This window comes from Oncorhynchus masou, chromosome 20 (genome assembly GCF_036934945.1).
Source record: "Oncorhynchus masou masou isolate Uvic2021 chromosome 20, UVic_Omas_1.1, whole genome shotgun sequence".
Classification (NCBI taxonomy): domain Eukaryota; kingdom Metazoa; phylum Chordata; class Actinopteri; order Salmoniformes; family Salmonidae; genus Oncorhynchus; species Oncorhynchus masou.
Genome location: NC_088231.1, coordinates 8,766,977 through 8,787,318, shown reverse-complemented (window position 1 = coordinate 8,787,318; position 20,342 = coordinate 8,766,977). Strand labels below are relative to the sequence as shown.

Genomic DNA, 20,342 nt, shown 5'->3' with positions numbered 1-20,342 from the left:
ACAACCTTTGCTTGCATAGCACACTGATTCATCTGGTCCGTGTGTGTTCTCTTGTCTTCAGGTGTTTGTCAATTTCGCCAAGGACCAAAGTGACGAGGACCACTTAAAAGACATTTCCGTGCACAAGCGAGAAGCGGTGGCAGTGGACATTACTCAGCTCAAGTCTTTCCTCACCGACGAGAAGGCCAGGGAGAGCTGTGTGTGAATCCAAGGCTGAAGTGGAACTCTATTCCCTGCGTAGTGCGCTACCTTCGACCAGAGCCTGGTCAAAAAAGTGCGCTATGTTGGGTATAGGGTGCCATTTTGGACGAACCCTGTGTCTGTTCCTATCCCTCTCCCAGATGAACTGCTGAGGCCCCTGTAGACGGGTCATTCTGGAGAGGAGGGTTTTCTACTTTATTGTAGTGGTCTTTTAATTCTTTCTCAGTGGGCTGCCCAGCGTTAGCGTTCTTTGTAGGGCGACACGAGAACGAGCGGCAGAAGTTCAACACTGAAACTCAATGCAAATCAATGCAAATCAATGCAATCCAATGCAAATCAATGCAAATCAATAAAGATGATACAATCCTCATGAAGTGTTCTCCGAGGAACAGCCTTGTGCCCCTCGCTAGCTAGATTGAAAAGACTTGAATATACTTTAAAGTTGCACCCCAGGCAGAGAATGAAGGGTTCTCAGTTTCTGTGTGCTCACTCGACCAGGACCTTCGACACGCTCGACAATGTAAAAAAGAAGATCCAATCAACTCGCTCACTTTCCAACCGACGGTCATTTTGATTCAACGTCTATTTTCTCTCCCTCGCTTTGTTACCACGAAAAGTACTTTGTTTTTTTTATGAACTGGAAGAACAAGAATCAATTTCAACGACAGTCCAATCCCAAATAAAATACATTTTGAATACAGTATATTGATCAATTTAGTTTTGCATCTGAAAAAATGGAACCTAAAGGTGTTTGTTGTATTTTTTATATTTTTTTAAAGATGACTGTTTTGTCGTTGTTGTCATGACGCCTAGCACAGTGCCTGCAATCATGGTGGAGATAATGTTAACACTCCAAAAGAGAGGCCATGGAATGTTCTGGAATGACGAAGCAAAAAGGCCGGGGCTTCTTTAGAACCCTGAAGGGATGTCAGAGAGACCTTATTGTCAGATTATTGCTTTAAATGTACTGTCCTATGGCAGTGAGGCGTCAATTTCTGTACCTCTGTATGTGAATGTGCAGTCTAATAATGACAAAGGTTGTTTATGAGCTAACAATCATCCGTCTGACATTTGTGACAGGTTTTCTGAAGTATGAGGATGGAACTTCATTTCATGCTTTCTAATAGCGGACAACCTACTGGGTTTTCCCCCCCAGCAGGCTTCAAGATTCTGTGTTAAAAAGCGGTATTACTAACATGACCACGGGAGAAATGGGACTGTGTATTCATTTTTTACTTCATGTTCATTTATATATGTTTTGTGAAGTGACAGGAGAACAGACGTTGATGAGATATATCTTCAATATAGAATATATATATATATATATATATATATATATATGAATATGTGTCGTTCAGTAAACACTGTCACCAGTGCCAAAACGTTGAGTCAACGTTATGTTGAGGTTGAGTCAGGATGGCGGGCGACTTATTTGTACATTTTTACTTGTCTTTTTCCTTGAACAGCTGACTTCCTGTAGTTCAGCCACCATCTTTGGAGTTTTTCGCAGAGCACATGGCTACACATGGAGGCTGGGTCTCACGTGTTGCTCACAAACAATCCAATCATCATTGTACTTTCTGTTGCCGTTGCCACGGTCCTTCTTGTGCATTGTTATTCCTGACCATAACCCCAAATGTACACCTCCCTCTTCTGTAACTCCCGGTGTTGTATTTACTGACACACGACACTTTTGCCATAGTTACACCAGCCGTCTGCCATATTAACATGCAAATTTAGGGCCAAACAAACACGATAAAAGGCAACAGTCGAATTGAGAGGGACCAGACCAATAAAGTGCCACTGTTTTGGTTACGTTACGATGAATACTACGTTCATGCGGACAGAATAGCTGATGACACAAAGATGTGATGTGGACACCTTCTAGCACTTTATAGAAGTTTTCTATGTAATCTAATCTACACAGTACAGGATTTACACTGGAATTGCCCCAGATTTCAGAAGACACACCTGAAACTACAATGCATTTTGTTTGTTCCATGACAAAAAGAAAAAGAAGGAAAAAACAATTGAGGAGAAAATGTCCGACAGTACCATAGTAGTTATATTCTTGTGTTTGAATATTATATGTTTACATTTGAAGTATTAAAAATGATGTTTGTGTCTGTTTTTGTTGTTGTGTACAGTACTTATTTACATGAATAAAAATTGATACATTTTGAAGATATTTTGTCTGCTTTCTTTAAATCTTAACAATGATCTTGTCTTCATCACGATCAAGTCTGGATATCTTTAAGGTAAAGTGTTTTCCAAATCCTTTCTAAAATACATGGCTTATATTTTGCCCTTATTTCTACAATAACTCAAGTCAAACACCTGTTAACAGGTGGCACCATTTCTGCTGTTTACATGTCAACTTTTCTCTTCTATCAAAGATGATAGATATACTGACAAGATACATGTCTCACCCCAACAGCAGGCTGTTGCGGCAGAGGATGTAAAGCCACAACACATACACATTGTTTCGGCAGCAGACTGATTGATAATGTCAAAAGCTACACTGAAGTCAAACAAAACAGTGATAATCTGCTGCATCTAATCACCAGCTTGTGATAGTTTTTCTATCTCAAGTTTACCTTTCCGTTAGTCAGCACCTCTAAATATTTTTGTGTGTTTTTTTAATGCTTTTCATTTCATGACTATCTGCTGGCGTATTACCCTGCCTTACATCTTCTCCTATCAATCACACGTCATAGATTGCATCAGGTAGGTAGGTAATAGCAGAGCGGAAGAGGAAGAGAGGCCCAACTCGACGGAAAATCTGTCTCCCTCCAGCAGGTGTTTTTTTCGTTGTGTTTCGCCCACCAAGCAAGGTGTTTTTGTATGGAAGTCAATGAGTATCAAATGCGGTCAACAAAAAATGTATAGGTTATTTGTAATTTGCTACGTGATGTTTATTTGATCAAATAGAAGTTTCATAAAGCCAAAGTTGTTATGATTCTACTGATATAAGTAGGACAAGTGACATCCCGACAACTTTGAGGAAACACTGAAGTGGGCGTTGTCTAGAGATGTTTATGTATATTCATGAAATTAGGCTAGTATCATGGAGTCTCTATATTGAATACAGGTGGATGACGTCAACGACCCTCGTTTTAGAAGATTACAATAATGAGATGTATCCACCAATCCAAAGAAAAGATAAGCGGCAGCTTGTGGATCGAGAGTTACGGAACACAGAGGGTGTTTTTAAATGCTTGCCTCTGACGATAACCAGGTAGAGTAAGGCATATCTCTATTTTTACTGAAGACCCACCACTATCCTTGAGTAAAGCCAGTGTGTCCGCTGATGACTCAACATTATACACGTCAGTTCCCACAGCAAGTGAAATCCCTGCAACGTTTAACAAAGAGCTACAGTCAGTTTGAGAAGGATTGACAGGTAATAAGCTAGTCCTAAATATATATAAATACAACCTATCTGGGCAAATTGAGGAGACTAAGCTGCTTGGTGTAACCCTGGATTGTAAACTGAAATAGTCAAAACATATTGATACAATAGCAGCTAAAATGACTAAGCACAAATTACCATACGTTACTGGTTTCCTTGTAACAGGACGAAAATCAAACAGTACTAGGTCTGTAGGCACTTTTTGGAGTCCTTAACTTGAGACTTGAAATAAAATAAACTCAATAAAATAATGTACTCCAATCATTCTAATTCTAATAAATGTATGTATTCAATAGCTCAACTGGAGAATAAAGTCAAACGTATTCAATAGAACAATTATTTGAATAATTAAAATGTAAAACTTTTTTATTTTACTTAATAACTTCCCCCTGTTCTATTCCATTGACTGAACACCAGACATTAGGCTTTTACTTTCAGTCACATGAAACACAGTGACTTCAGTACCTTATTCATGTTACAGGTACTGAATAGGTTTTGAATGTAAAGAAGCAAGAAAGTGATCATTAATGTAACAAGTACTGAATAGGTTTTGAATGTAAAGAAGCATGGAAGTGATCATTCATGTAACAGGTACTGAATAGGTTTTGAATGTAAAGAAGCATGGAAGTGATCATGTCACAGATTGGAATTGAATGGACAGAATACAGCAAACAAGTGTGTATCAACTGATGTTTTGGGAAACATGTATAAGTAACCAAACCAACAGTTGCTGTAGATCGGGATTAAGACCTTTCACACCGTTTCAAACATGGGAAACATTTCTGCAAAATATATTAAACCATAATCATCTCAAATATCTCTGCCAAAAATGCAAGAAGAAAGAAACAAATGTATAAAATATGTATTAACTATATACATATTTATTAAACTGATATACGCATTTAAATCAAGTAGTTGTCCCTTACTGAATTACACAAAGGCAACTCATTACAAATGATGTACAAAATAACTTATTCGTCCCACGCCCCTCCCCTTTTGTACTGCCATTAGAAGTCAAACACGTTGACCAAACATTTTGATCCACTCTGATATTTATAAGGTCTTGTCGTGCCGTCCCATTCATCCAAGTGCTGCCCATTTGTTTCCACAATAAATGCCCGTGTTCCCGGAGAATTCAGAGTATCCTCGGTATTGTATTCCATGGTTCCGCCGTGCTTTCTCTGCCCACCACCGTGTGATAAGTGATGTGCAAAATAACTCCTCACATTTATCCACTTTCACTAAGGTTTCCCCACATCTACTGTGATTTTCGTGAACAGAGGATCCTTTTCCACTTTGACGACTTCGTACTTGAGAGAGTTTATACCGTCGGTATTCATCGTCAGTCTTGTGCGTTGTATTCTGTCAAACCTGCGATGCAAAAGGAAACGACTATCAGGACACCATCCTCATATGAAGATATTTGGGATGCACTGATATGTCCATTCTGGGGCCATACAATAGCCAATGTTTTCTTGGCTTTGATGGCAGAGTATCAATGCTGATATTATCATGAAGAAAGAAAAACTTTCCCCCTTAAAATCTAAATTCTTCTTTTAAAGATACAACCTTGTGGGGAACCTGGTGAATGTGGTTGTTCTCATCTAAAGCTTTACCTCTGAGGATTTGGGTCGTTCAGTTTGTCTCTTTCGTGACGGATCATCCGGCATTTTCCGACCTCGCTATCTGGACGAGAGATGGACATTCCTCTAGAGCTCACCCTGTGGAAATCAGAGTTTACTATTATAATGGATTTTGCATACAAGTTGGAAATACTGTGGAATTCAGGGTTGGGGTCAATTCTAATTCAATTCAGGAAGTGATTTGAGAAAAATAAATTCATCTTTTTAAGTAAATAGCTTCTCCTTTTCAGTTGATTGAAAAATCCTTGAAAAAATAATTGCCATTTTAGTTTACTTCCTGAATTGACCGACACTAACACCCTGTTTTGCATAAACATTATACAATACATCGCTAACATTAGAAAGTGATGATGTCCCATTGCCAAGTCTGACTTTAACATAGGCTCATCTGTAATGCTTTAAAATCTGTTTGGATTGGAATGCACTGTCTTGCCTGTTGAAAATGTCATCATCTTCACCACCCCAGCCCCAGTAGTTGTTGGGAAAGCCATTGATTTCCAGGAACTGCTCCTTACTTAACGCTGAGACACCGCCAAAGTACTGGTTATAGGGCAACCTGTGGATGAGACAAAGACAAAATATTTCTCATCTGGCCCATACAAAGAGCCAAGTAATGAAAAGAGTAGGCTAAGCATAAATAGATATACTTGTTTACTACTCTTCTAGCTATGTACTCATGGTATGAACTGAGGAAGAGGGAGAGTCCCAATGAATCCAAATAATGATGAGATAGAAGTTGTCGGTTGAGTTTTGTGCCGTACTTGAAATCAAACTTGTCCATGGAGACAGACAGGTGTCTGGGCTGGCGGAAGCATTTGTAGGTGTTGCGGTCATCCATGGGGATGAGGTCCACGTCACTGAACACAAAGCAGTCGTAGTCATACTCTTTCAGGGCCTCAGCATAGCCAATGTTCATCAGCTTGGCCCTGTTGAACGTGTTGTCTCCATCCTAATGAAGAAGTTACAGTCATTTTCAAAACATGGGTACGCTAAATTATTTGCCAACTAATTCACATATAATTGAATAACGTTTGTCCATAGAAAATGTTTAATTCATCGAAAAGTGTAAAAAAAGAAATGTAAGTTCCGGTATATGCAAATTTTTGTCATTTAGCAGACGCTCTTATCCAGAGCAACGTACAGTTATCTAGGCGGGACAACCACATCGGAGGCATAGAAATAATAATGTCATTCTTCTTAGCTGTCACTTAGCCATTCCATTGTTGGGTAAACTATTTCCAGATTTAATGAGAAGGGGCTCCCGAGTGGCCCAGCGTCGTCCGGGTTAGGGTTTGGCCAGGGTAGGCCATCATCGTCAATAAGAATTTGTTCTTAACTGACTTGCCTAGTTAAATAAAGGTCAAATAAAAGAACCAAGCTGATCAGTTATCTAAGTCACTGACAGCCTGAAGATCTACTGAGCTGCACCATTACAGTTCTCTTTCCCACGCACCCAGCTAACTTCACATTGTCATTAGCATTTGAGCAAAGTACCAGAAAAAAAAGGAAGGGCCTCACTCACTACTTTTTTCTATTACAGATTACTTCAGGTCAACGCACCACCTTCTAAAAGAGTCACCAGGGGCCCGCTTCTTGGACACAGATTAAGCCTTGTCCTGGTCTCAAAAGCAATTTAGTCTCGGACTATGCTTAATGTGTGTCTGCGAAGGCACCCATAGGAGCCCCAGACAGGTCTTGTCCTTATCTCATATGAGGAAAGTAAACAATATTTTCATAACCATCATGCAGTACACTAAATAATCAGCTGCGTGTTAGAGAACCATGAAGTGCTTAGTTACCTCAGAAGAAGAAAGCAGAAAGAGAAGAAGAAAGCCACCGAGCATTGGAAGAACCCAACCATAATTTAGCTGAGATGTGATTGGTTGCAGACATGCAGTGCTAGGAGAGTGGAAACAGAGTTAATAGTAGTTATTAGTATGTCAGAGTGAGAAATAGAGAGAGGGAAAGAGAAAGACAGAGAGAAAGAGAGAGACATACAGAGAGAGAGAGAGAGAGAGAGAGAGAGAGAGAGAGAGAGAGAGAGAGAGAAAGGGGAGAAAGGGGGAGACAGAGAGAGAGAGAGAAAAAAGTTATGTTATTTTGGTTTCAAGTGCTGCCTATCACAAGAACAGGAAGCACCTGTAGAAGTAAGGACACACTTCTGTCCTCTACACTGTCAATGTCGTCTTCAGAGGAGTAGGCTTCTGTTCACTATCAATGTGTGGTAGTCATCAGCTGACAGTTAGGTCCTAAGTGGTGATTCTGTCATCCAAATACACAACAAAAATGAAATAATATTGAATTTGATTATTTTTTTAAATAATTTAAAGTTCCAATTCTACAACAGGTTGGTCAAAACAAGCATTGTGATTGGTTGAGACGCATTCTAAGCCATACTTTTTTAAAAACGGTCTAAAATGGGTTGGTCAAAATAAGCTTTGTGATTGGTTGAGGGTCTAAGCAAACCAAATAACCCGTTTAGCATGGGTAAGCCTATAACGTAAAAATTGGCATATTGTTTTCTGTTCTATCAGAGAAATGACTGCGCACCCACTGTCACATCAGCCCAGCAATTTATTACCTTGATTTCCACTAAAAAAAGCATCTTGACATTATCTCCCGTGCTTCCAAAATAGTTACTGGTTATGTGTGCAATAAAAGTTCAACATTCACCTTTTGCTACTATTTCTGTCAAGTCGACACATACAATGTGATGCATACGTTGGATAAATTAACCAAAACGCAATGACACTTTTGATTTGCAACAACGGGGGTTTGTACTGTACATACGTTGCTGTCTGTCTCTCCGACATTTACAACATTGATTCAAAATATGAAATTATATCTCTCACTGTCCCAATGAGGATCATCGTGTCAGGACGAGACAAACATCTTTTCTCAGCCCGTCCAAATCATCAATCAAACAAAATGAAATGCAGCTAACTTGCGGCTTTTCCAGCTTCAGTTTGAAGTGACTGTGTTGTTGTGTAGTTTGCTAGCTCCTCCGAACAGTGTCCGAATGAGATCATTAGCTTATTGTTATGTATCCACATAAATGACAATAAACAACTTAAACAAGCGCAAATACAGCTACTTTGCTGTTATTCTGGGAACACTGTTTGACGTGACTGTGTTAGCCGTAGTTGGTTAGCTAGCAAGCAAAAGAGAAGAGCGTTACCATGAACATTTAGACCGTCCATAGATATAGAACAAAAAGACTTCACCACTGGGTCACGGCTCTGGCAACCTAACCTATAGAATGAGCGAGCAACCGTAGTTTGTGTCAGGCCTATATTTTCATCGAGGTATGAAATAATAGCATATAAATACATTTATCAAAATCAAGTGTTTCATTTCATTGGTAACCCGTTGTAGAAAAGCAATTATTCACTCAAGGTTGTGCGAAACAACATTTTTAACACGGCTGCGCTGATCTACCGCACTCGGACCCGCCTCGTACATACGACCGCAGCACAGCCGTGCTAAAAAAGCACACCCTCTCATGTACAAAGGGCTAAGAATCATGCTTTCATTTGCCTTTGTTTTATCTTCGTAATTGGAGATACCTGCTATATCCTGAAAACTACTGTACATGACCATTTTCATAAGAATCATGCTTTAAAGGGGAAATATGTAGTTACTACATCCAATTTTGGACTTATAAATTAATGATAGATGCGCATTCTTGAAGAATATAGCTTCTAAATGCCTTTGAGCTTTGTTCAACTTTCATACTCCATCAGAACCCAAAATATAAGCCGGTTATACTCCAATGTTTGTAAACATTGTAAATGTATAGCCTGAAAATATGCTTAAAACAATAATGTTGAAATCTTGGATGATCAGTCTTTGCATAAATATCTCCATCTATGATTTTAAGAGTCATTACATTTCTCCAGGCCCTTTTTTAAAAACCAAAACAAAGGCAGGGAGTCCCCTTTGTTATTGTTTCAACTGTAGATTGCCCCTTTAATTGTACTTTTTTTTTTTTTTTACCTATGGGAGAAAATCCTCTGTCTTTTTATCATTACAGGTTAGGAAAGGCAGAGAGTTCATTGAGGTGATGGATGTGGTGGAAAGGAGGAAGAATAAATCCCTCATGCAAAATATTTCCTTGTGAGCCTTTTCTCTTCTAATGTTGTAGGACGGGCTCTCATTCTAACATATCTGGTTTCTAATCTGTTTACAAGACATCTGTTGACTTAAACTAACAAACATTTGCCCATTGGATAAACCATCAAACAGGAATACATGGACCTGCATTACCACACAATCAGGAAATAGAGGCTGTCTGTCAACCATGTTTATTTCCTCTTAAACTACCTACAGTAAGACATGTTGTCCGTTAAAACAATACAAGGTGCTTTAGAATAAACTCATACTTGATGACATCACATCAGGCATCACAGTTATTTGATAGAGACACTCCATGTTGCAAACCGTTGGTTTATAAGGTTTCCATATGTTCATCATGGTGGCTTGGCTGTGCCCTCTGATTATTTGTGAAAAACACAGCAGGACAGCTGGTGGTCTACAGATAGTGAGTATAAACTTTAACTGACAGCTGAACCATGTCTGTGTTTAAAGTACAGGCCTGGGCTTGTGTGGAGCTGGGGTGCTGGGGCTAGATAGCTGGGGGGCTGGGCGGCTGGGGAGCTGGACTGGGGCTAGGGCTAAGCTGGGGCTGAGGTTCGGGCTGGGCCTGGGGCAATAATAGCCACCACGGTCCACCCTCTAACAACTGTTCTCGGAGAAACAGCTGAAAGTGCAAGCTTTGTCTGTCTGTGTGTCTGTCTGTCTCCTGTTTCAGTGTCTCTCTCAGAGCTCTCTTAGTTTCTCACAAACGTTGCAATTTCTTACAAATCTATAATTTCCTAATTCTGTACATTTACGTTTCCTCTTCTTTCTTCCCTCTTACATTGTCTGTAGGAAGCGAGGGTGAAGGACGGCAGGAAAGGACACAAGGAATCGAGGATAGGTTACTGAGACTCAGCCTCGGTTTAAAGACCCTGATTTGTAACTGTCAGGCGGGATGTTGCGACACACATTAACATTTTTCCTGTTATCTACAATGAGGGGGTGGGAGGTTACTTGTGTGGAAACCTTCAGGCATGAATAAACAAATGTCGGACAACTGAGCGGTTTTCTTTGTTCAGTGCAGTGCAGTGAATAGATGAAACCAGTCTTATGCACAGAGATTAGATTGGTTTCTCTGGCTTCACCTGATTGATGACGTAGACGCCATAGTCCAGCTGTTGGCGCTGAAGGATGGGATGGAGGTAGTAGAGCCAGAACTTGAGGTGCTCGTCACGAAGGCGGAAGGGGATGATAAGAGCAACCTTTTGGAGGGCGACACAGTCATGTGGTTTGTAGCGACCTCCTTCCTGCAGGCCTGGGTTCTCCTTCCTCACTGTATCCAAGCTGACAGGCGTAGAGAACACAACCCTGAGAGGCCCAACTGCAGGTCGGGAGAAACAGATATGTTGGGTCACAAACTCTCACACACCTCTTCCTGTTCCTCTACCACATTCACTTCCTTTTCACTTTCTGCCTTCACGCCTCCATCTCTCCATCTCTCTCTCTTTGTTCAAAGTTTGCACCCTTTGACCTCATGTAAAAAAAACAAAAAAATGAACACACACACACATGCACACACACGCACGCACAGACGCACCCATAACCACAGGAAATGATGCTGACTTAACGGATATCTCATGCTTGTCTCTTTGCTACAGGCAGTTCAGGGGTTAAGAGGAAATATGTGTTATCTCGCCCCCCCCCCCAAAAAAAAACAACAATATGGTCTATGCTGCTGAAAGTATTTTCCCCGAGCCATGATTGAGCTGAACACAGAACATTTTGTATTTTCAGCAGCAGGGCGCAAACTTCACAATGCAGCTCGGCTTAACATGAAATAAATCGAGTGATCTTTCCTCGCATCGACTTTCAGTTAAAGGCAGGAAATGTAGACCTAATATGAGATGCACACTACATAATATATGTATAACTACATAATACAATGTTTGATGCAACTGTTCTTTCCATGACAGACTGACCAGGTGAATCCAGGTGAAAGCTATGATCCCTTATTGATGTCACTTGTTAAATCCACTTCAATCAGTGTTGATGAAGGGGAGGAGACAGGCTAAAGAAGGATTTTTAAGCCTTGAGACAATTGAGACATGAATTGTGTATGTGCCATTCAGAGGGTGAATGGACAAGACAAAAAATGTAACTGCCTTTGGGGTGCCAGACTCACCGGCTTGCCTAGTAGGTGCCAGACTCACCGGTTTGTATAAAGAACTGCAACACTGCTGGGTTTTTCATGCTCAACAGCTGATAATTATATATATTTCAAGGATATGCAGCATGTTTATTTACTTGTTATTTTTGGCAAAACAGTTCGATTAAATATAAAACGTTTGAATGTATTTCCCTGGGAGGCCAAACTACCTGGATTTAGGTTTCATGTTGGATTAGGGGGGGAATAGTCAATATGTGCATGACAGAAGAATTTGAGAGAAAGAAAATCTGCATAGAAATAGCCTAATAATGTGTTATAAAGACTCCTCTTGCATGTTTATAACAGTTGCATGTATAATTCAGTATAATGTAATGTTTCTGCTGTGCATGTTTGATTAAATAACAGCCCTTGCATTAAAATGAATTGCTGAAATCATAGGCTACTTACCAAGATGTGGAGACGGATCAGGACATTTTTCTAACTTTTTCCACGAAGTTGTAGTAGTAGTAGTAGCAGTAGTAGTAGTGTTATCAGTTGTTGTAGTAGTTGTATTGGGTAAATGTATATCGTGAAGCTTCGGAGTTTGCAATGTTACAACGCTGTTATTAAGGTCGTGATGTCCAATATCTTCCGGTGGAAGTGTCACGGTAATAAAATCAATTTCAATTCGCGTCTGTGTCTGTATATGTTGGTTTGGTGAGAACCCATTCGAGTAACCCATGAAATAAAATAAAGCCACTAAGAGATTAATAACACCTAAAACTACAACCAAGGTGCAGCCTTTCCTCCGCAGCCTAAAATTGAGAGATGAGTCGAGCATAATGCGGTTGTCATATGCCGAACCGAACCGAAACACACAACCGTTTACGCAACCGACGGTATTAAAAAAAGCAATTTACAAATACTCTATTTATTTTTTTGCAAAACTCAGTATAGTTTAAAGATTTTTTTAAAAACAAGGTAAGATAATCTTTTCCTCGACTATGTGGTAGTGGCATGCTGGCCGTGACCATCAGTTTGACGTAGGCTCCCGAGAGTGAATTCACTCTGTACTACACTTTATGGCAGTAATATGACAGCTCGTGAACCTGTAGCTTCCTCTATAACAAAAGTCACGACGATGAAATCCTAGTCTACTAGGGAACTACACGAGCAAACTATTCAGTAAAATGCCCAAAATATACTCATGACGAAGTCTTTATTAATTTGCAAGTCTCTAGGTTGAGATTTGTTTGAATTTGAATTCACTCTTGGAGAGGGACCAGATGCCTGTGATGTAGGCTATCCCCCCCCCCGGAAAAAGTTTTAGCCGTAAGGCCAGGGCTAGGCTACTTGTTTCTCTGACGCTATAGGCCTGCATTTGAAAATAATTTGATTTAATACAAATTTAAAATCAATACCAGCATAATCGATGTATACACTCCTTTATTTATTGCTCTAAGCATGTGTAATCCTTTATAATGTTTTATGAGAAGGGTTTAAGTGTCACGCCCTGACCTTAGATATCTCTGTTTTCTTTATATTTTGGTTAGGTCAGGGTGTGACTAGAGTGGGTGCGCTAGGACATTGTCTAGGGGTTTTGTATGTTCAGTGTTGTTGTAGGTCTAGGGGCTTTTGTATTTTTATGTTGGCCTGATATGGTTCTCAATCAGAGACAGCTGTTTATCATTGTCTCTGATTGGGGATCATATTTATGTAGCCATTTCTTTTTTTGTGTTTCGTGGGATCTTGTCTATGTGAAGTTGCATGTCAGCACTCGTTTGTATAGCTTCACGTTTTGTTATTTTGTTTGTTCAGTGGTAATTCTTTAAATAAATAAGAATGAACGCACACCACGCTGCGCCTTGGCCCGATCTTTATAACGAATGTGACATTATATATCACATCTAATTGTATTTGTCACGTGATGAACACAACAAGTGTACAGCTTACCGTGAAATGCTTACTAACAAGCCCTTAACCAACAATGCAGTTCAAGAAATAAGAGTTAATAAAATATTTACTAAATAAGTTAAACATCTAAATCAATCAAAAATTAACACAATAAATGTACATAACAATAAGGAGGCTATAAACAGTAGGTACCAGACCGAGTCAATGTGCTGGGGTACAGGTTAGTGGAGGTAATTTGTAAAGTGACTATGCATCGATAAACAGCGAGTAGCAGCAGTGTAAAAACAAAGGGTCAATGTAAATAGTCCAGTTGGTCATTTGATTAGTTGTTCAGTAGTCTTATGGCTTGAGGGTAGAAGCTGTTAAGGAGCCTTTTGGTCCTAGACTTGGCGCTCTGGTACTGCTTGCTGTGCAGTAGCAGAGAGAACAGTCTATGACTTGAGAGACAGGAGTTTTTGACCATTTTTTGGGGCCTTCCTCTGACACCACCTAGTATATATGTCCTGGATATCACGAAGCTTGGCTGCAGTGATGTACTGGGCCGTACGCACTACCCTTACTGTCAGATTTTGTTATTTATTTTTTATTTCACCTTTATCTAACCAGGTAAGCTAGATGAGAACAAGTTCCCATTTACAACTGCGACCCTGGCCAAGAGAGAGCAAAGCAGTGCGACACAAACAACAACACAGAGTTACACATGGAATAAACAAGCGTACAGTTAATAACACAATAGAACAAAAATAAAGTCTATATGCAGTGTGTGCAAATGGCGTGAGTAGGTAAGGCAATAAAAAGACCATAGTGGTGAAGTAATGACAATTTAGCAAATTAACACAGGAGTGATAGATGAGCAGATGGTGATGTGCAAGTAGAAATACTGGTGTGCAAAAGAGCAGAAAAGTAAATAAAAACAATATGGGGATGAGGTAGGTAGATTGGGTGAGGTATCTACAGATGGGCTATGTACAGCTGCAGCAATCGGTTAGCTGCTCAGATAGCTGATGTTTAAAGTTAGTGAGGGAAATATAGGTGTCCAGCTTCAGCGATTTTTGCAATTCGTTCCAGTCATTGGCAGCAGAGAACTGGAAGGAAAGGCAGCCAAAGGAGATGTTGGCTTTGGGGATGACCAGTGAGATATACATGCTGGAGCGCGTGCTACGGGTGGTTGTTGTCATCGTGACCAGTGAGCTGAGATAAGGCGGAGCTTTACCTAGCATAGACTTATAGATGACCTGGAGCCAGTGGGTCTGGCGACGAATATGTGGTGAGGGCCAGCTGACTAGAGCATACAGGTCGCAGTGGTGGGTGGTATAAGGGGCTTTGGTGACAAAATGGATGGCACTGTGATAGACTGCATCCTGTTTGCTAAGTAGAGTATTGGAAGCTATTTTGTAAATGACATCGCCGAAGTCGAGGATCGGTAGGATAGTCAGTTTTTTACGAGGGTATGTTTGGCGGCGTGAGTGAAGGAGGCTTTGTTGCGATATAGGAAGCCGATACTAGATTTAATGTTGGATTAGAGATGTTTAGTCTGGAAGGAGAGTTTACAGTCTAGCCAGACACCTAGGTATTTGTAGTCGTCCACATATTCTAAGTCAGAACTTAGAACTCAGAACGATGCTAGTCAGGCGCGCGGGTGCGGGCAGCGAATGGTTGAAAAGCATGCATTTGGTTTTACTAGCATTTAAGAGCAGTTGGAGGCCACGGAAGGAATGTTGTATGGCATTGAAGCTCGTTTGGAGGTTAGTTAACACAGTGTCCAAAGAAGGGCCAGATGTATACAGAATGGTGTTGTCTGTGTAGAGGTGGATCAGGGAATCACCCGCAGAAAGAGCAACATCGTTGATATATACAGAGAAAAGAGTTGGCCTGAGAATTGAACCCTGTGGTACCCCCATAGAGACTTCCAGAGGCCCTGACAACAGGCCCTCCGATTTGACACACGATTTGACACAAGGCAGTCATTTGAGAAACCAAGGCTGTTGAGTCTGCCGATAAGAATACAGTGATTGACAGAGTCGAAAGCCTTGGCCAGGTCGATGAAGATGGCTGCACAGTACTGTCTTTTATCGATGGCGGTTATGATATCGTTTAGTACCTTGAGTGTGACTGAGGTGCACCCGTGACCAGCTCGAAAACCGGATTGCACAGTGGAGAAGCCAATCAGTTGCCATACCAGTTGGTGATGCAACCAGTCAGGATGCTCTCGATGGTGCAGCTGTAGAACTTCTTGAGGATCTGGGGACCCATGCCAAAACTTTTCACTCTCCTGAGGGGGAAAAGGTTTTGTTGTGCCCTCTTCACAACTTTGTTGGTGTGTTTGGACCATAATAGTTTGTTGGTGATGTGGACACCAAGTAACTTGAAACTCTCGACCCGCTCCACTACAGCCCCGTCAAAGTTAATGGGGGCCTGTTTGGCCCTCCTTTTCCTGTAGTCCATGATCAGCTTCTTTGTCTTGCTCACATTGAGAGAGAGGTTGTTGTCCTGGCACCACACTGCCAGGTCTCTGATCTCCTCCCTATAGGCTGTCTCATCATTGTCCGTGATCAAGCCTACCACTGTTGTGTCGTCAGCAAACTTAAGATGGTTGGCCACGAAGTCGTGGGTGAACAGGGAGTACAGGAGGGGCTAAGCACGCACCCCTGAGGGGACCCAATGTTGAGGATCAGCGTGGCAGATGTGTTGTTGCTTACCCTTACCACCTGGGGGCGGCCTGTCAGGAAGTCCAGGATCCAGTTGCTGAGGGAGGTGTTTAGTCCCAGGGTCCTTAGCTTAGTGATGAGCTTTGTGGGCACTATGGTGTTGAACGCTGAGCTATAGGCAATGAACAGCATTCTCACATACACTACCATTTAAAAGTTTGGGGTCACTTAGAAATGACCTTGTTTTTGTCCATTAAAATTTAACATAAAATTGATCAGAAAAACAGTTTAGACATTGTTAATGTTGTAAATGACTATTGTAGCTGGAAACAGCAGATTTTTAATGGAATATCTACATAGGCATACAGAGGCCCATTATCAGCAACCCTCACTTCTATGTTCCAATGGCACGTTGTGCTAGCTAATCCAAGTTTATCATTTTAAAAGGCTAATTAATCATTAGAAAACCCTTTTGTAATTATGTTAGCACAACTGAAAATTGCTGTTCTGATTAAAGAAGCAATAAAACTGGCCTTCTTTAGGCTAGTTGAGTATCTGGAGCATCTTCATTTGTGGATTCAATTACAGGCTCAAAATGGCCAGAAACAAATAACTTTCTTCTGAAACTCGTCAGTCTATTCTTATTCTGAGAAATGAAGGCCATTCCATGTGAGAAATTTCCAAGAAACTGAAGATATTATACAACGCTGTGTATTACTCCCTTCACAGAACGGCGCAAACAGAAGCCTCACAAGTCCTCAACTGGCAGCTTTATTAAATAGTACCCGCAAAACACCAGTCTCAACGTCAACAGTGAAGAGGCACCTCCCGGATGCTGGCATTCTAGGCAGAGTTGCAAAGAAAAAGCCATATCTGACTGGCCAATAAAAAGAAAAGATTAAGATGGGCAGAGAATATAGACACTGGACTAGAGGTCGACCGATTAATCGGAATGGCCGATTAATTAGGGACGATTTCAAGTTTTCATAACAATTGGAAATTGGTATTTTTGGACACTGATTTGGCCGATTTTTTAAATCTTTATTTAACTAGGCAAGTCAGTTAAGAACACATTCTTATTTTCAATGACAGCCTAGGAACGGTGGGTTAACTGTCTCGTTCAGGGGTAGAATGACAGATTTTTTACCTTGTCAGCTCGGGGGATTCAATCTTGCAACCTTACAGTTAACTAGTCCAACGCTGTAACCACCTGCCTCTCATTGCACTCCACGAGGAGACTGCCTGTTACGTGAATGCAGTAAGCCAAGGTAAGTTGCTAGCTAGCATTAAACTTATCTTATAAAAAACAAATCCATCAATCATAATCACTAGTTAACTACACATGGTTGATGATACTACTAGTTTATTTAGCGTGTCCTGTGTTGCATTTAATCAATGCGGTGCGTATCGTTGCTCCAATGTGTACCTAACCATAAACATCAATGCCTTTCTTAAAATCAACACACAGAAGTATATATTTTTAAACCTGCATATTTAGCTAAAATAAATCCAGGTTAGCAGGCAATATTAACCAGGTGAAATTGTGTCACTTCTCTTGCGTTCATTGCACGCAGAGTCAGTGTATATACAACAGTTTGGGCCGCCTAATTTGGCAGAATGTTACGTAATTATGACATAACATTGAAGGTTGTGCAATGTACCAGGAATATTTAGACTTATGGATGCCACCCATTAGATAAAATACAGAACGGTTCCGTATTTCACTGAAAGAATAAACGTCTTGTTTTCGAGATGATAGTTTCCGGATTTGACCATATTAATGACCTAAGGCTCGTATTTCTGTGTGTTATCATGTTATAACTAAGTCTATGATTTGATAGAGCAGTCTGACTGAGCGATGGTAGGCAGCAGCAGGCTCGTAAGCATTCATTCAAACAGCACTTTCGTGCTTTTGCCAGCAGCTGTTTATGACTTCAAGCCTATCAACTCCCGAGATTAGGCTGGTGTAACCAATGTGAAATGGCTAGCTAGTTAGCGGGGTGCGCTCTAATAGCTTTCAAACGTCACTCGCTCTGAGACTTGGAGTGGTTGTTGCCCTTGCTCTGCAAGAGCCGTGGCTTTTGTGGAGCGATGTGTAACGCTGCTTCGGGGGTGGCTGTTGTCATAGTGTTCCTGGTTCGAGCCCAGGTAGGAGCGAAGAGATGGACCAAAGCTATACTGTTACACTGGCAATACTAAAGTGCCTATAAGAACATCCAATAGTCAAAGGTTAATGAAATACAAATGGTATAGAGAGAAATAGTCCTATAATTCCTATAATAACTACAACCTAAAACTTCTTACCTGGGAATATTGAAGACTCATGTTAAAAAGAACCACCAGATTTCATATGTTCTCATGTTCTGAGCAAGGAACGTTTCTTACATGCCTTTTTTCCTTTCTTACATGCCACATATTGCACTTTTACTTCCTTCTCCAACACTTTGTTTTGCATTATTTAAACCAAATTGAATATGTTTCATTATTTATTTGAAGCTAAATTGATTTTATTGATGTATTATATTAAGTTAAAATAAGTGTTCATTCAGTATTGTTGTAATTGTCATTATGACAAATAAATAAATAAAAATTGGCCGATTAATCGGTATCGGCTTTTTTTGGTCCTCCAATAATCAGTATCGGCGTTGAAAAATCATAGTCGGTCGACCTCTACACTGGACAGAGGAACTCTGCCTAGAATGCCAGCATCCTGTAACGGTTTTCTTCTTGGGAAAGAGAGGCGGACCAAAACGCAGCATGGTTACTTGTAAACATCTTTAATAAAGATGAACAATGAACAATCTACAAAACAAGAAATGTGAAAAAACCGAAACAGCCCTATCTTGTGCAACAAACACAGAGACAGGAACAATCACCCACAAAACCCAACACAAAACAGGCTACCTAAATATGGTTCCCAATCAGAGACAATGACTAACACCTGCCTCTGATTGAGAACCATATCAGGCCAAACATAGAAATAGACAAACCAGACACACAACATAGAATGCCCACCCAGCTCACGTCCTGACCAACACTAAAACAAGGAAAACACACCCGAATGATGGTCAGAACATGACACATCCCGGAGTTGCCTCTTCAATGTTGACATTGAGACTTGTGTTTTGCGGGTACTATTTAATGAAGCATCCAGTTGAGGACTTGTGAGGCATCTGTTTCTCAAACTAGACACTCTAATATACCTGTCCTCATACTCAGTTGTGCACCGGGGCCTCCCACTCCTCTTTCTATTCTGGTTAGCGCCAGTTTGCACTGTTTTGACATTTACACTACATACATAAAAGTATATGGACACCTGCTTGTTGAACATCTCATTCTGGGAATGCTTACCACTCGATGTTGAAACATTGCTGCAGGGACGTTCTTCCATTCAGCCAAAAGGGCATTAGTAAGGTTGGGCACTGATGTTGGGCGATTAGGCCTGGCTCGCAGTTCCAGATTATCCCAAAGGGCTTCAATGGGGTTGAGGTGAAGGCTCTGTGCAGGCCAGTCAAGTTCTTCCACACTGATCTCGACAAACCATTTCTGTATGGACCTGGCTTTGTGCATGGGGGCATTGTCATGCTGAAACAGGAGAAGGCCTTCCCCAAACTGTTGCCACAAAGTTGGAAGCACAGAATCGTCTAGAATGTTAGTGTATGCTGTAGCGTTAAGATTTCCCTTCACTGGATCTAAGGAGCCTAGCCCGAGCCATGAAAATTCCCAGACCATTATTCCTCCTCCACCAAACTTTACAGTTGCCACTATGCATTCGGACAGGTAGCATTCTCCTGGCATCCACCAAACCCAGATTAGTCCGTTGGACTGCCAGATGGTGAAGTGTGATTCATCACTCCAGAGAACACGTTTCCACTGCTCCGGAGTCCAATGGCGGCAAGCTTTACACCACTCCAGCCGACCCTTGGCATTGTGCATGGTGATCTGAGACTTGTATACGGCTGCTCGGCCATGAAAATCCATTTCATGAAGCTTCTGACGAACAGTTATTGTGCTGATGTTGCTTCCAGCAGCTCTAGCAGGGAAGAAGTTTGACTAACTGACTTGTTGGAAAGGTGGGATCCTATGACGGTGCCACGTTGAAAGTCACTGAGCTCTTCAGTAAGGCCATTCTACTGCCAATGTTTGTCTATGGAAATTGCATGGCTGCATGCTCGATTTTATACACCTGTCAGCAATGGGTGTGGCTGAAATAGCTATGTTTATAAACTGATGTAATGTAATGGGACTATTTAAGATGAAATCTATAAAGTTAATATTCAGTTAAGATGAATTAACACAAT

General features: G+C 40.9%; 2 protein-coding genes across 4 annotated transcripts in view; one reads left to right on the top strand and one right to left on the bottom strand.

Moving 5' to 3' along the window:
* The window catches only part of LOC135506842 (phospholipid-transporting ATPase ABCA1-like), a 42,433-nt gene extending 40,048 nt beyond the window's left edge, over positions 1 to 2,385 (top strand). For all 3 annotated transcript variants that reach the window (XM_064926241.1, XM_064926240.1, XM_064926239.1), the window contains exon 48: positions 62 to 2,385. In XM_064926241.1, coding sequence (XP_064782313.1) covers positions 62 to 205 — 144 coding nt within the window. In that variant the 3' untranslated portion in view covers positions 206 to 2,385. The remainder of the gene's footprint in view (positions 1 to 61) is intronic.
* A 1,573-nt stretch (positions 2,386 to 3,958) lies between these two features.
* LOC135506843 (beta-1,4-galactosyltransferase 1-like) lies at positions 3,959 to 12,769 on the bottom strand. The gene is made up of 6 exons (XM_064926243.1): positions 11,948 to 12,769; positions 10,479 to 10,714; positions 6,018 to 6,205; positions 5,690 to 5,812; positions 5,230 to 5,334; positions 3,959 to 4,984 (listed from the first exon to the last, which is right to left on the bottom strand). The coding sequence occupies exons 1-6, from the start codon at positions 12,318 to 12,320 to the stop codon at positions 4,855 to 4,857; spliced, it is 1,155 nt and encodes a 384-aa protein (XP_064782315.1). The 5' UTR covers positions 12,321 to 12,769; the 3' UTR covers positions 3,959 to 4,854.
* Positions 12,770 to 20,342: the final 7,573 nt, after the last annotated feature.

What these genes read in the sequence shown, in the direction of transcription:
- LOC135506843 (XM_064926243.1), bottom strand. Translation starts at nt 12,320, where the DNA reads ATGCTCGACTCATCTCTCAATTTTAGGCTGCGGAGGAAAGGCTGCACC. An exon ending in TGATCCGTCTCCACATCTTG is followed by an intron (nt 10,715 to 11,947) that starts GTAAGTAGCCTA and finishes CCCGACCTGCAG; the next exon opens with TTGGGCCTCTCAGGGTTGTG. An exon ending in GATGATGACATTTTCAACAG is followed by an intron (nt 5,335 to 5,689) that starts GCAAGACAGTGC and finishes TGATTTCCACAG; the next exon opens with GGTGAGCTCTAGAGGAATGT.